The sequence below is a fragment of the Danio rerio genome, chromosome 6 (genome assembly GCF_049306965.1).
Source record: "Danio rerio strain Tuebingen ecotype United States chromosome 6, GRCz12tu, whole genome shotgun sequence".
NCBI lineage: Eukaryota > Metazoa > Chordata > Actinopteri > Cypriniformes > Danionidae > Danio > Danio rerio.
The window spans coordinates 26,841,432-26,857,818 of NC_133181.1; the positions used below are offsets into that span (position 1 = coordinate 26,841,432).

A 16,387-nucleotide genomic window follows, 5' to 3' on the forward strand; every position below is an offset into this window, starting at 1 on the left:
GTTTATGAGCATGGTGAAGTTACCTTTATCTCTAGATGCCTAACAAGCATCTTACTTCGTTTAAAACAAAGCACAGGCACATCCTAGGTAATATTTCAGAGGCGCAACCAATTATAACATGTGAACACGTGCCTTATAAAGACACAGAGGAGAGGAAGCTTAAAAAAATATTGCACACAAAGTACTCACAGCTTGACAATATTCCAATTTTTGGGTCACCATTGGAATTGTGTAGCCCTAGTTTCCAGACAGCACTATTTTAGAATGGATTAGGGAACCTTTTCCCCCTATATAGTCAATACAGCAAGCACTGACTCTTTTATTGGACCCTTTTCACAAGACTGTTATAATGCGTTTAACAGACATAAATATCCTAATTCCTTAAAAGTTTTAAATATTTTGATAAAAAAAAAGTATTACATGCATGTATTGTATCATCCTTACAAAAAACGAATTACCCCTTGTCTAAGGTGTTTGAACTGCTGAGTGTAAGGGCAGGACAGTAAATTTAAAATTGTTCTCTTTTCTGGCTGCTGTTATCATTCATTCATTTTCTTGTCGGCTTATTCCCTTTATTAACCCAGGGTCGCCACAGCAGAATGAACCCCCAACTTATCCAGCACGTATTTACGCAGCGGATGCCCTTCCAGCCACAACCCATCTCTGGGAAACATAGACAGAGACAAATTTATACACTACTGACAATTTAGCCTTCCCAATTCACCTGTAGCACATGTCTTTGGACAGTGGGGGAAACCGGAGCACCTGGGGGAAATCCTCGCGAAAGTAGGGAGAACATGCAAACTCCACACACGAGGCTCGAACCAGCGACTTTCTTGCTGTGAGGTGACAGCACTACTTACGGCATCGCCCCTGCTGTTATCAGTCTTGCACAATAAATTTTTTCTAAAAATTTTGATAACACTATCATGGAGTTTTTCTTTATTTTTTCAGCAAACAGGACTGTAAATATATTATGTTGAACTCTACTATTCACTGTGCTTACCCATCCATGATGACTTCCGCTTCTCAGAAACCCGAAAATGTGAAGAGGGTTCATAGAAAACCATAATAAACATTAAGTGGTGCTTGTGTATAAAAATACCTAAATCAACTAAAAAAAAGTTTATTCTTTCAGGTCTGTTATTGATTTTAGGCCCAAGACACACCAAGCTGACACCAAAGGACTAGTGCAGACAAAAACCAATTGTGTTTTTCCACCCCCAAAAAGGACAGTAAACTGTTTTATCATTTTACAAAGGGACACCCGAACTTGTCACGCACTCAGAGAAACCATAAAGCAGAGTTTAGTACCATTTTCACTGTACTTGTTACTCTCAATGGTGGGACTCGCTTGTGCAAATATCCCTGATAATCTAATAATCTATTTTGTTTGCAAGTATTTAAGAAAATGAAGCAAAACTACAGCTCCATTACAAAGTTCACTTGTGCGTGTTCAACTGTACAAATGGGTTTCTTCTCATATGAAGAGAAACAAGTTCAGCAGAATTACCTCAAACTGGGAACTGGAGGTAGACTGGGATCCTGTGGCAGGCATGGCTGCAGAAGGTGAGGTCAAAGGTGACAGAAGTGGTGGGATGCCTGCAATTTTGAGAAGTAGAAAGAGTAAGAGAGAAGAAGAAAAAGAGATGGGTTTACCTTGAATGAGATCCTGCCTGATATGTACATCAAAGCTATTAGTAAAAGATGACAATGACATGCAGCTGGGGGAAAACAAGCCAACCAAATAAAAAACATAAACAAACCAGGAGTTAAAGGCTGAATTATATTTCTGTCTCGAGAGATTGCCAAAACTCACAGTACATGGTTGTGTAGCGGTGCATTTATACTTCTGCATTTTGTTTGCATTGCTCTGCAATAACACTTCCAAAACGCTGACAGTGGGGTTTTAGATTCCTCTGTGTGAAGTTTCTACATAGATGTTTTGTGTACAGAAAATACCTGTAATGCTACCTTACTGCACAAGTAATTAAATTCACTTATTTACAGACAGGAACAACTTTAATCAAAATAAACAAGTCTTGACGCTTGTTAAACACTCTCTCCATCGGGCTTGTGGTTCTCGGCCCCACCCACACTCGTCAATGCTACAATGCCAACCAATCACAGAGTTTGCACTATGCATTGTCATGTAGTTGCTTTTATTTTTTGGTGAAGGGTGCGAACGGTATGCTGCTGTGTGGAAGCTGCACCAGACCATAAATATGCACTCGACGCAGAAGTATAATTCAGCCTTAAGACAAAGAAAGTCAACCCACAATAGAAGAGGCTGCAGATGCTCAATGTTAATGTACGGAGGTTGAGCAAGGGAGGGGCAGACGAGCAGGCGACGAGTCGATACATCGGCCTCTTACCTTCCTTCTCAGACTTTTGTGGAGGTATCTTTGCAGCAACAGATGATGGGGGGCCAACCTGAGATACTTGCATGTCAGGAGGGGGGAGCAAGGGACTACATGGGAACAAAGGGTCTTTAGGGAGTGAGTTGGGTGGATCTGGGGTGACTGACTCAGGGGAACTTTTAGCTGGGATGATTGTGTGGTCTTTACAGGGAGAGGTGGCGGAAGCATTATATAAAGGGCTGAGGGCTTGGTCTGGAGGTAGGCTGAGTGGTGAAGGGGTAGTCCAGATTTTACGAGGTAGCGCGGCAGCTTTGCCGCTGGGTCTGGAGGGCTGAGGAGGCAGCCGACTGTGCAACGCTGCCATGGAAGGAGGACAGAGGGATGGACAAAAAACGCATTAAATTGTTATATGAAAGCAGCCAACCTCCATTAGCCTCCACATGTAGTTTTAAAATTACACGAGGCATTAAAAAAATATTTCTGGAGGTCATTTCTATGCGACCACAAAAAAAAAATTAGGTGAACAGAAGTACGAACAATGGCATTGAGCCTAACCTGTGATTGCTGTGATGTCCTCGACAGGATGCTTTGCGTGTTGTGATGCAAACAGGTCTTTGGAGCCTGTCTCTGAGACTAGTGAGGATGGGCGAGACTGGCACATCACGCCTGAGGCAGAAGAAGAGTCCTTTACCTCAGCATTGGCCTGCCGCAATGCCTGTTCAGGGAGGGGGACAACGGGGTAATATTTCACTCAGGAAATATATGTCACTACACGAAGTGAAATGCTCCATGTGCCATTTAAGGAAATAGGAGTGGGCCATTTAATATTGCATGTTTCTAAACAGCTTGTGTGCTTTACCTTCTTTTTAATTTTGTTGGCATGACCAGGGCCTTTGCTTTGCTTCCTCTTAGTTTTCTGTTCTGTAAGACATGCACAACGCACACTGAGGTCATTTCACTTCAGTCATGGCTGTGGGAAAGGCCAAACCCATCCCATGATAATTTCTGTGGAAATTCCAGCTCATCGGAAGCTCTGTAATTAACATATGATCTATGGTGTGCAATTTAACAGGCACAATAACTGTAAAATAAATACAAATTATATATACACCGTAAAGCCTGAAATCATTTATACCCCAGGGGCATGAATAATTCTAAATACATTTATACAAGTGATCAAAATTTGTGTATTACTCAGTAAAACATGCATTATTTGTGGGAAAGTGTTTTGGTGATGAGTAAACGTGAAATGACAAAACAAAAAGAAAAGAAAACACAACACTAAATTTGAACAACAGTAGTCTATGAAAATGTTCTTTATTATTATTATTTATTAAAATTGGGGTGTCAAACACCGAGCTCAAAGTGTGATCTGTATACCTTTTAAGACAAATAAAACGCACACAATATATTTCAAGTAGGTTGCCTCTTATGACAGCTGCTTTTGGTCATACTTTCCATATTCCGACTATAGTTTACAATCCGAGAAACTCACATACACCATATTGATGTATGCTTTTACAATCTATTGTAGATTACCATTACATACACATTTCTGCATAACCTATCACACAAGTACAAAGGGTGAAGTTACAAAGTAATTCAATAAGAGAAGCACAAAGCAATGAATCAGTGCAGCAGTTTAAAACAGAGCAGCTGTATCTCTTAGCAGGGACAAAAGAACAACACAAACTGTTGTGCTCTGATACTTTAAACCTTACCACAGAGTCAATTTTACTTTAAAGAATATAAAACAACTAAAAAAAAAAACCCACCAAGAGCCAGCTGGTCTCAAACTTGTCTTAAACTACATCACCAACATAAATAAGTGACTGTGATGATGAAAGAAAAAATATGAACAAAATATTAAACATTGGAAAACAAACAAAAATAAAACGAACAGCACCCAAACAAAACTACAGAAAAAAAAGTGCGAGACAGACTTGGTTGACTAATCAATTTACTCAACTGAAGCCAAAAGTGCACATTTATTTTAGAAGTACAATAAAAGAGAATAGGGACAGATTGTGAAAAAAAGAAAAGAAAAATACTCCCACTTTTATTTTATGGTTTAAGGAAAAAAGGTGATCTCAGTAGTGTGTTTTGATGTCCTGTAGGTGTTAAAAGTGAAATCGTGAAGGAGTTCCAAATAAGCTTTACAGTTTTTGGTTTCTGCTTCAGTGGCCACATAGATAGCGAAGGCCTGAGAGGCAATGAGTGAATAATAGGGTTGGTGGGTATGTGTAAAGCAGCTAACCTGAATCAGAGTCACAGCTATCAGAGGAGCTAGAGTCACTACTACTGCTGTCAGAGCTGGACGAGCTGCTGCTGCTGTCACTCAGACGAGAAGGATGGGTCGTGTCTTTAATCTCCCCATCAGTTTCAACTGCACACACAAAGAAAGAAAGAAAATCCATTTACACTACATCTAGATTTTATTTTCTTCCCCGAAGAATATATGTAACTGTATATACTTACTTTTGGTCTTTTTATGAGAGTTTTGTTCTCCAGTTGCGTGTTGTAGGTCTTTATCCTTTTCCTTGATTTTAGACTTCTTTGGGGGCTTGTTTTCTATAAAGAAACACCCATAAATCAGTTACATTTTCCGCTTTTATACATTAACTTAAATATTTTTTGGTACAAGAGTTTAAGTGGCGAAAACCGAAACTACAGAAGAGACCCTGTCATAATAAAAGGGATACATGAAAATCAAAAACTGTCATCATCTACACACCATTTACTTGGTTCCATAGGTGTTTTTTTTTTTTGAGCACAAAAAAAATATACTAACCAATGTTGAAACCTGTAACCATTGACGCCCTGAGTAGATTAAAAAAAATTAAATACTATGGAAGTCAATGGTTACAAGTTTCCAATTTTTTTCAATATATATAATTTTGTGTTTAACAAAAATAATAACTCTAACTTGTATGAAACGGGTAAAGGATGAGTAAAAAATAACAGAATTGTAACTGTGACTTCCATTCATACGTGTGAGAATGCGAGACCAAAAATACAAGCTTGTGAGACAAGTTTCGTAGTTCGCTGCATTGCAAAGTTCAAGCTTGGTGAACTCTGACCTGCGAAATCACATCAAATGACTGCGTGAGACCAATCAAAGATAAAAACATGACCTCTCTGGACAGAAAATTTTAGATATGGACCAATCGCTTGATTTTTTAAATCTCTAATCATCTTGTGTAATCTTGCCCCTTTTCACAGTGTCGTATGACAGAATTTCACATGCTCAAACTCTAGTGTGACTGCAGCATTACTTCCAACCCTAATTAAAGGGTCAGGACACCCTGGATAACTTTTTTTTTTATATTAACAGATTTGTGTGTGTTGAGCATCAGTTAAGACAATGTTAGCACCTGTCAGCTTTAATTGTGGGGAAAACTGGATAATTTTGAGCTTTTGTCAGCTAATTTCAGCTTCCGGGTTTAAAATGATTTTTGGGGCGGGATCAAAATCGGCGACGTAGCGCAGTACTGCAAGTGCAATGATGACGCGTCGGTTTTTCATTATTATTCATAGCGGAGTTTTCTTATCCTATGAGAAGAGCCGGCTGCTTAATTATTCATGAGACCTGCCAGAGTCAAGCCCGAGCTGTGAGACAAGGACCCACGGCACACAGAATTTAGCCGTTCATGAAGGCTCATATGCGTTTGTTTCCATGATCCACAGGGTTTGCTGCATGTTTTTCCCCGCGATCTTGTCAGGGCCAATCATACAGCAAAGCTGTGTGTGTGCTGCTAGCATTTTTGTCGGGAGAGCAGCACGAGAATTAGAGAATGGCGGACGCTGTCTTTTATCAGGAGTTCGTTCACATTCAGACACATCACTGTGCTGCTGTGTTTGCCTAAATCCTCTAGATTACCAGCAGGACTAATGGTTAAAACTGATTAAAACTGCACTGAGTCTGCTGGATACGGGGATTGAGGGAGAAGTCCTCATTTATAGGGTTTACATGAACACACTTATCTTTATAATGATATAAAATGTGGTTATGTGTATATGAAATTACGAATAACAAGTGTAGCAGGGCATTAAATCACTGTTCATTTCTTTGCATTTTAACTTTGTAAACTATAAACGCATGCGTCTCCTCACGGTTTGTTTCATTTTGTGAGCTAACTGACAACAGTTGTTCGCTCACGTTCTCCCCTGCTAACTACGCCCACTCCTGCCCGATGCTCGCGGAGCTCCACGCCCATTAATCATGCATCTTTTGAAAAAATTCTGAAGTAGACTTTAACTGAAAATGGGGGGTGTCATGGCCCTTTAAACACCTGATCAAAACAAAGTCCTTCAGGCTTATTTGAAATCAACAGAGAAGCGTATTGAAGCAGGGTTGAAACTAAATCATGTAGGGTTTGACACACCTGCTTTAGATTATATACTACAATACTCTTCATGATACACTTCATTGAACTCATATACATACAGACAATACTCAATAGTATATCATATTACAATCAATCATTGTAGTATGATATACTACAATACTAATTCTTCATAGAATGACAAAAGTTAATGTTTAAAATTATTTATACATGGGCAATTAAATTTTTTTGTACGTCTGATCATTTTGTTTACATATTTCAAAAAAGTAAAAAAGAGTTGTTAATATATCCTGTTAATATATGATATGTTATTTAACATTACTCACTGTTGGTTTCTTTAGTTTTTTTCCGGAGACAACCCACAACATAGCACTCAAGAGCTCGAAGAGTTGATGGTTTGAGAGTCTCAAAGTCGATTTCGATCTCTTCAGGGTCTGTGTCCCTTAACAGGGGTTCTCGTGCCTTGATGATGTTCACTACTTTCCCAAGTTTGTCTCCAGGAAGCTTGTTAATGTCTAGACTTAGTTGGCGTTTCTCTTCATAAGACATAGGTAAAGTGTTCATCTCCTCCTCAGAGTCACATGCTCTACTCTCTTTCCGCCTAAGAACAGAGTTAAACTTTGGTTTCTTCAAAGAATTCATCATAGTACAAACTTTACATATAAAACACACACGCACACATACACATACACACACACAGAAAATGTTCTTACCCTGATGACTTGCTGCTGCTTGAGCGCTTCAGTATTTTTGCTGGTTTCTTCATTTCTTCACCTTTTCGTTTACTGGACTCCCTCTCTTTCTTTTTCTTCTTCTTGGATTTTTCTTTTTTCTTTGGTTTCAATAGAGGTGTCTGGGTCAGTAACTGCAGCTGCTCTCGTACTGCTTTCAGCTGACAAATAGAAAATAAATAAATAAATAAAAAATAGCATTATATAAGAATAAATATGTCAACACTGACTGTTATACTATTAAATAAAAAGTTTAAAACCACTAACTACTGTACAACTGGGCAATTTACAAACCCAAATATTTAACGAAGAATTCGATAGACCTAGGCAGTCCCCCAAATTTTTTTTTTTTTTGTAACTAAAATGCTTGATGTGGTGAATGCCTATGTGTTGAGCCAATTTGTTGCTGTGAAAATATACACAAATGTACACATCTTAATTCGGATATGCATATGACCACATGATGCATATCTGCAATATGTAGAAGTCTATAAAGCAAAGATGCTTTGAATGGGCATTGTGATAATGTCGCAATTCGAATCACACAGAGGATGAGACGTTTGCATTAACAACTTCAGGCTTTGCACACCAGGCGAGCACATTGTTCGCGTTTTTTAACATAAAAAAATATGCAGATGGTGCTTGGTAGAGCAGCAGGAAATCGAAAAGGGTCCCAACTCTCCAAAATATGTGGGAAATTTGCAGCAAAAAAAAAAATAAAATTTTTTTAGCAACATTTGCTTGATTTTGCATTAAATTCAGTGATTGCAGAATCATGAAATAATGGAGGGTCTGTTTGGGTGTTTCCACATTGCTACAAAAAAAAAAAATTCATTTAATTATTGTACACAAAACATTTTCTTTTATCTAGTCCAACAAATTACATAATTTTATAAATGCCATTTTTATGTTGGCTAAGAACATCGAGGACTTTTTCCACTGTAAAGTATAGATAACGAAACTACTAAAAGAGATCATAAAATTAAAGCTTTTTAGAGATGTTGACACATCAGGAGATATGATGCCATTAAGCAGCAAATGTGTGTATGGGACTCAAGCACTGCAAAAGTTACCTGTTCTTCCAGACTGGCAAGCCTGTGCGCTCTCTCCTCTTCATCCTCCTCTTCAGTGTCAGAGGAGTTTTCAGGAGACGATGATTCACTGTCACTGCTTTCAGAGCTGGATGGACTGCGTGCTCTTTCTTTCTTTACTCTGTTGTGACTAGAGACTGGGTTTGCATTCTTCGGCTCATCAGGAATCTTGGAGAAGCGAAACTCAAAAACATCCTGGGCAAAAAAAATAAAAATAATTAAAAACAAACCTTAAACTAAATATTTACTCTGCTAGGAAAGTTAGAACATCCTGAAATCTATATGAATAGTTGATACTATGTTGCATTTTTCACTGTCAAACATGGCAATAATTATAATTAGTATTGACCTAAAAATGCAACAAAATGGTAAAACCTTTTTTTTTTGGAACCCCTACAAAAAGTTTAAATTTGTTGTGCTGTGATGTAATTGACAACCCTGTTTTGAAGTCATAGTTTTTTTTTATTATTAAAATAAATAGCCCTATACGAAGATAACTGTCCATCAAAAAATAAAAATTCACAACAAACAGCAACAAATAAATAAAAAATAATAAAAATTCACTTACACTATTTGCTAATTATAGAGTTGGTTTTTTTATATAAATGGTCTGATATCAAAAGTTACAGGTCCAGTGAAATTAAAATAATTTTTTTTAGAAGTTAGTATCAGTATGTTAGCTTTTAAGGATATCTATAAGCTAGTGTAATACAAAAACGATGACAAAGTTTGTATTTAGAAATTTTAAAAAGCAATGTAACATGTAAAGCTTGTAGCTTGTCACTTCTGCCTAAATGGAAACCATTTTTTTTCTGTCACCACATACTTTATTTTTCCTTGTTAAACCTTGACCAATCAAATGCTCCCTAGTATCTGACATGCACTGCCCCCTTAAAGAACCTTCTCATATGCTTTTCATTTGATGCGCTTGAGCTCAACCACTCACTGACAGAGCAGTTACAAAACAGAACGCTATTAGCTGTTTTTTTTTTAAGGATAGGAGTTACTCTGTCCCACCCTCTCTTTGTTTATCAGTTGAGATTAAGTCAAACATTGAATAAAAAAAAGCACATTTCAAAGTACTTCACTGAACCTTTAAGTTACAGTTAGAAAGAAAATGAAGAAAGAAAGAAAGAAATAAAATAAAAGAATTGATAGTAAGATTGTAACCCATTATATTTTCTCAAACATAAAAAAAAAAAAAAAAATCAAGCTAGATGCATATAATTATAGTTTCTTCAAAAATCATGTAAAAAAACATTGTCACTGACTATTTAAAAAAATATTTTATTTATAAAAGTAACAGGAAGAGTTAAACAAAAACTCTGAAGGAAGATAAACCACCTAATTACAAACCTGGAGTTTCCTTGCCATGCTCACTACCTCATGGCCGGGTGGATTGTATTTGTAGCAGTTTGAGAACATGAGCCGCATATCTGCAGCAAACTGCAGTGCATCTGTGTATTCGCGAGCTTCCATTTTTTTCTGTAAAAAAAAAATAAAAAAATTATTATAATAGTCAGCATAAGATAATCCAGAAACATGAAGACAACAGTGCTACTAACTTTGATGGTGCTCATATCCATGGGTTGGTGGATGATTTCATGATAATCAAGAAGACCAAGTGTCTCAGCATCCACAGGTTTATAAAAGGGCCAGGCATAAGCTGAATGCTTTTTGGAAAACATCTCTTTTAGGATGGCATTGCAGTATTTGAGTCTCTCTGAGAGTTTGGTCCTTCGGCCCACCTGATGCTGTGGTGGGGATTCAGGAAGGTCTTTGCATGGAGGTTTGATGGGTCGTCCACTGCCTCGTCTGGAGAATAACTTAAGGACTTTTGGTTCTGTTACACAAGATGACGACTCGCAGCTGGGGATGGAAGAGGCAGAAGGTGTCGTAGTGTCTGCTTTTCTTTTCACGCCATTTTTTAACTATAAGAGAACAAAACCATAAATTAATATGCAAGTTGGCCCTGTGATGGTTAAAAAAAATTTTGATTTCTCTCATTTACTCATGGCAAGCCCGTTCACATTGTTCATCAATTTAACACAGTAGGATATATTATGAAAAACTGCAATCAGTCACTTTCATAGTATTTGCTTTTCTTACTGCAGCAGTCAATAGTTACAGATTTTAAGCTTTCTTCAAAATATCTTCTTTTGTAATCAACAGAAGAAACTTTTTTTTTTGCCTAAGCATTCCACCCTTAGCATACACCTTTCAATAACTATGTTTCCATCCATCTATTGTTATGCGCATAAAAAAAAAAAAAAAAAACTGTTGATGGTAACGCCAAGATGTGCATACAATTTGAAAATGCGCATAAAAAACATATACACATAACGGAGTAGGATAAACTTTATTTGATAAGAAAAAGATGTGCATAAACTCCAATGGAAACACTTTTACTGAACAAAGTCCAGTATGTGCATTAAAAAAGGTCATTTGATTTTTTTATAAGAGATCATGTGATGATAAAAAAAAAAATGTGAAAATGGATAAACCAGCAGGCTGAGCACACTGTAAAACATCTGAAATGTTGTTTGGTCATTCTAAAACAATTTAACTGTTTATTAGTGTTATTATATTATTAATGACCTCCAGAACTGTCAAGAGCGTCTGTGCTCCGTGTCTCACGCCTTCAAACACCACCCCGCGTTCACTGCTGGTCAGGATTGCCTTCAAAAGGTGAAAGTCATTTAAATCAATGAAGAAAAGATTCATGCAGCTTCTCCTACCTCAGTAAATTCCATTGATTTTTGGGGCCAGTTAATCAGGAAGTGACAATTTTGTTCGGTTTGACTCACTGGATGGTAACAATGCTTTATTTGCACATCTTTAATGCGATAATCTAGTTTTATGCATGAAAACTATAAATAATTAGAACTTTTGAATGGAAACATAGCTATTGACTAACTTTTTCAAACAAACATTACTCCTTAACTAAGCATTTATACCTGAGAATGATCACAATAAATCTGTGAAGTGGTTTAAAAAAAAAAATCTATATTTAATTTTAAATGTATAGGTAATTTGATAAAGTAACAACAAAGAATTAACAACTTCAAAATTAACAGGTTTTTGTGTCTCTATATTGCAAATTCACATGACCAGCATGCACAATAGAAAAATCTGCTAATTCAGCTCATTATGAGCAGGAAGTCAAAGTCAGAAAGCTACCAACAAAAACACTGGCTGTGGATTTCATCATATTTTTCATTAAAATCAGGAAGCAAAGGGATTTTTAAATCAAACCAGTTATTAACATGTGTCCATTACACAATATTTAACTTGTAAATTGATCCAAATTCACTATAAAACAGAATACTGCTGTGACAACGTGTTTGACAGTCCTTTTTGAGGGAAACCTACTTTTGCTGTGAGCTGTGCAGACAGGGGAGCAGAAGGAATTGTGTGAAGAGCATCCGGAGGGATGACGGTCACGGTTTGCTGGAAAACAACCTCAGACATTGGAGACGGTGGCCTCTTCTTTAACCCTGCATAAATATGCAAATGCAAAGTTTACTTCCGAGGTAAACTGTCTGAATTATATAGTGTACCTTTACGTATAAAATTCAATCAGTCCTTCAATCCTTATGATAAATATACCTATTGTAGACTTTCTTGCGCCTTTAACTGGACCTTTAGTTGTCAGAGCAGAAATCTCATACTCCTCCTCAGGCATCTCTGCCACCTTCTCCAAAAAAAGCTTCTCAAGCACTTGAGCCATCAGAACAATGTCATCCCCAGGCTGGAATCACACACATGCACAAAATAATGTCAAGACACCAAGTGCATTCTAATTTTTTAATTGAAACCCCAATTTCAAAGGGTTTTTGGGAAAGGGGGTATCATCATATTACTAACCCGATTGTAGACATAACAATTTGTAAACATGGTGTTAAAGTCTTCAACACACTCCATCGCTTTCCAGTAGTAATTGTTCTCAAGACGCTTTCTAATGGTGGTCAAATCCATTGGGTTTTTGATGATTGTATAATAATCCTAAAAATCAAAGTAGAAATCCTGAGATCACAGATAATTTTCAGCATATTATTATTGTTTTTAAAGTAAAAAAAATAAATAAATCAGTAAAACAACTATAAACAGGGAAAAAAAATCTAATGACAAAGCACCTTAATACTTACTGGCAAATTGAGTCTGACCGCATCCACTGGCTGTCTGAATGGCCAGGAGAAATGATGTTTCCACAGGGCCCTAATCACCACTTTTTCTATATATTGCAAATGATTGGTGAGGCGGCCAGGCTTTTTGGGGTTCTTGAACTCTGGGGGAGGGGGATTCCCATTCATGGTGAAATGCTGTGGGGGTTTCACATCAGACATAGCCTGAGCTGATCCTGGGAGTGATGCTGATCGGTGTGAAAAGGGTTTTCGCCGCTACACCTAGGCAGCTCAGCGAGCATTACAGATCCACTGTCTGTGCCACTGTAAACAGGGAGAGCAGTGTCAACATCCTCATACCATTCTGCACTGCTGTTTATTATCAAAGGCAAAGCAGAAAAATACAGCAGAGCACAAGCCTGTTTAAATCACAAGTCGTTTTGTGATAAGCATATACGTAGGAGCTCATATCAAATACAAATTCTTTTTAGTAATGCACAAGTGCCAAATCAGTCAATCTCATACAGTAGTCTAGTATGCAGGACTACTGCAGGTTTTGTGGTATGCACTGCCCTCTATTGCCTAATAAAAGCACACTGCTATAATGCTTTTTAGCTTCACTCTTGAAATAAAATAAAAAAACCTTTTAGAGTTTAATCCGAATCATTTACTGAATATAGAAAATTATAATAAAAGATAACCAAATGTATAAATTACTTGTCAACTAAAATCCCATAAATTCAAGTCTAAACATGATGGCAATTATGTAAAAATTATACAGTACAGATGACTTATCTATTGCAATATAAAATTAACTTGTGCTTTCAAATTAAATTGTCAACTTGACATTTTCAAAATAAATTAAAAATTCTAGATATTACTTTTGAAACTAGTGTCTAATCCACTTGTCAATTAAACACAATAAATATAATCCACAAATAAAATTCACTACTTTTCAAATACTTGGGATTTCAGTTTCATTTATACGTTAACTTACCTTTGACAATGCTTTAACACAATACATCTAACTGATAAGGGACATTCTTTAATGTACTCGTGAGCAAGCTTTATTTAGCTTACCAACAGAGGTTATACTTTTCTTACTTACCCCAAACTAAAAGGTCATCATCTTGTTCAGTAAAATATACTTTTGCTCATAATCAAAAACATTTACAAAAGTTAAATTGATCATTAAGTGCACTTTATTTATATAAAAGTTTTAGAAACAAACAAAAACATTGTACAAGAAGGCTAAAGACTTACAAATTTAATACAAGAAAAACTATGAAAAATAAAACGTAAAGATGCATTTTTTTATTTTATTTTTGAATGCTATAACGTAAAACATTTCGTTCCACACTGGTCTGATTATGAATGGGGAGGGAATGTTTTTAGGAGGACAGGGGAGAAAGCAAGGTTGTAAATTTTCTTTGACAATGTTCATTTGGAGAAAAAAAAAACAATAGAAGTTCATGTTTGTTTTTAACCTTTTGCATTTGGTCTAGACAAATGTATTGACGCAGTGACTATTTATATTTGTTTTGTTGTAGTCAAACGCATGCCAATTGGACAAATGGAATACTGCACAAAGGAGAATGACATTCGTCTAACTTTGAACAAATCAGGCAGAGAGAAATTCTGTTTATCAACAAAACGGCTAACGCATATGATAATATACAATCAGAGACGGCTCCATACACTCATTTGAGATAGATAACGTTATGCCATATGGTGCGTTTACACGCAACATTTAGCTTGTTCCTTTACTCAATCCTGGACAACGCGTGTTACATAATTTCGACGACCTCATTGGATGACGCAACACCAACTTCCGTTTCGACAAAAAAAACCCCCACAAAAGTGTCGCCTCTGCATAAACCGTCATCTTTACGGACACTTTGCAACGTATACATCCATATAACACATTTCAAGTAATTAGAGATCAGTTTACACGAATTCACCGATAATTGTGTTAGCAAGCCTTGAGCCACAAAATGGCGCCCGGCTAACGCTAGCATAGCTAGCCACACATTACCCCGCCCCGTCAGATGCTGACATTGAGCTCAGCTAACAGTCCCTCCCATAGCCATTCCGCCAGCTAAATGAAGCTAGCTCAACTTGGACCCAAAATTTACCTTTCCGTCTCGAGCACAACAAAGAAAGTTTAAACGGCCGAACTGAGACAGACGCTGCAGTGCAGAAGGAGCTCAGCTGGAAAACTTCACCAACCGAAGGATCTTGTTGATGTTTTGAGCCCGAAAAAAACCTCTCTGAAAAACGATTTAAAGATTTTAAGCTAAGCCTTCTTAGCCAGCAGACCAAATTAACACCATAAACATGTATACGTTTGAAATAACTCTTGTTTCTGTGAAAGGTTAGTCATCAATGGCGGACGTCTCTCACGGCAACCGCCTGGTATTTATACCCTCCTGCTGAAAGCGCCCAGTCCCATTGGACAAGACCCCTCACGTGCTCCCTTCTTCCCCTCGCGCCTTTAAAACCGAGAAAACATTGTTTTAAAACGCACCCCTTAGTAACATTCCCGTTTTATACCTGACTTCGACCCGAAACGGTGTTTTACAATTGATCACGTTTATTTGTACGACGGCGGTCGAACTCCACAGACGTACGTCAGCGTATTTTTTTTTAAAAGTGCGACATAACTGGTCTCCGGACATCACATGACCCTTCTAGAACATTCTGTCGATCGCCACAGCTCAATTCTTCTCTTTAGTGTCTGCTAAATGGTTACATTTTGTCTCTTTTCCGTGGCTTTGGTTGACAGCTTCTGACGAGAGTTGAACATCGGTCATCTCTGCAGCTTGAAAATTCTCACTAAGACAACTATGAAATGATAAAGCACTGAGCAGGGCTGAGGGGAGGTGAAAATGAACTAATGCGCACGCGCACTTTCTCGACAGTGATTGGCCACATGGTTGACGTTTTTCTGACGCCGTCCTCATCTTTTGTGTTCTGAATCTCTGTACAGACGTTTTAAAATACTTGATAACATTTGCGTTAGCCATTATACATTATCTAAATTCATGCAGACTGATGGAAATTGCTCATTCTGTGTAGATCATCCAGAGTCTTTGGTTCATCTTTTTGTGAATGTCAACATTTGATTTAAAGAAGTTTTGGGATGACTTATCGTTGTCCAAAAATAAATCAGGTTTTAGCTGTAATTTGCCCACAAAGATGTATTTTATTTTGACTTAAACAATTTATCTGTGGAATTTATAATCAATCTTTTGATATTACTTACAAAATTCATATTTATAAATTTCAATTGAATAATCCTAAACCTTGTTTAAAGGTTTTCAACATATAGACTCCCTCCAGTATATTAATAGCAAATACATAAATAAATAAAAAATGTCCAGATACAGGTCGAGTTGCAAAGGAGTTGAGTTAATTGAATAGTAAACTTTCTTTCAATTTTTGTAGGTTAATTCCTTGGTCATTGTAAAAGTTTCTATACCGAAGTTGTGTTTTTATTTATTTTGATTGTGTAATTATTTTTAGTTAATTTTATGTTATTTGCGTTTGTATTATTTGGATGTCTGGTTTAAATTGTAAATTTGCTGTTGTTAAAAAAAAAAAAAAAAAACAATTAAAGAAAAAATATCTGTACAGACATACAGATCATCACACAAGATTTTCAAATCCACGTTGAAACTATATAGATTAATAATACTGTTTAGCAATATGTATTCAAAACTTGTTGTCTAAAGG

The 16,387-nt window shown here is 36.9% G+C and overlaps 1 protein-coding gene across 14 annotated transcripts in view; it reads right to left on the minus strand.

Annotated features, from left to right (window-relative positions):
- Nucleotides 1-15,554, minus strand: part of brdt (bromodomain, testis-specific) — a 28,231-nt gene extending 12,677 nt beyond the window's left edge. The window contains exons 1-16 of one of the 14 annotated variants that reach the window (XM_002662424.7): nt 15,405-15,489; nt 12,677-12,976; nt 12,396-12,533; nt 12,138-12,279; nt 11,901-12,025; nt 10,094-10,459; nt 9,885-10,013; nt 8,511-8,723; nt 7,420-7,598; nt 7,033-7,307; nt 4,839-4,931; nt 4,618-4,746; nt 3,220-3,281; nt 2,916-3,075; nt 2,376-2,717; nt 1,514-1,602 (exon numbers count right to left, since the gene is read on the minus strand). In XM_002662424.7, coding sequence (XP_002662470.2) covers nt 1,514-1,602; nt 2,376-2,717; nt 2,916-3,075; nt 3,220-3,281; nt 4,618-4,746; nt 4,839-4,931; nt 7,033-7,307; nt 7,420-7,598; nt 8,511-8,723; nt 9,885-10,013; nt 10,094-10,459; nt 11,901-12,025; nt 12,138-12,279; nt 12,396-12,533; nt 12,677-12,874 — 2,640 coding nt within the window. In that variant the 5' untranslated portion in view covers nt 12,875-12,976; nt 15,405-15,489. Of the gene's footprint in view, nt 1-1,513; nt 1,603-2,375; nt 2,718-2,915; nt 3,076-3,219; nt 3,282-4,617; nt 4,747-4,838; nt 4,932-7,032; nt 7,308-7,419; nt 7,599-8,510; nt 8,724-9,884; nt 10,014-10,089; nt 10,460-11,900; nt 12,026-12,137; nt 12,280-12,395; nt 12,534-12,676; nt 12,977-14,787 lie in introns of all 14 variants that reach the window. The other 13 variants (XM_073952618.1, XM_068221653.2, XM_005168751.6 and 10 more) reach the window with 13 other exon arrangements.
- Between the last annotated feature and the right edge of the window lie 833 nt (nt 15,555-16,387).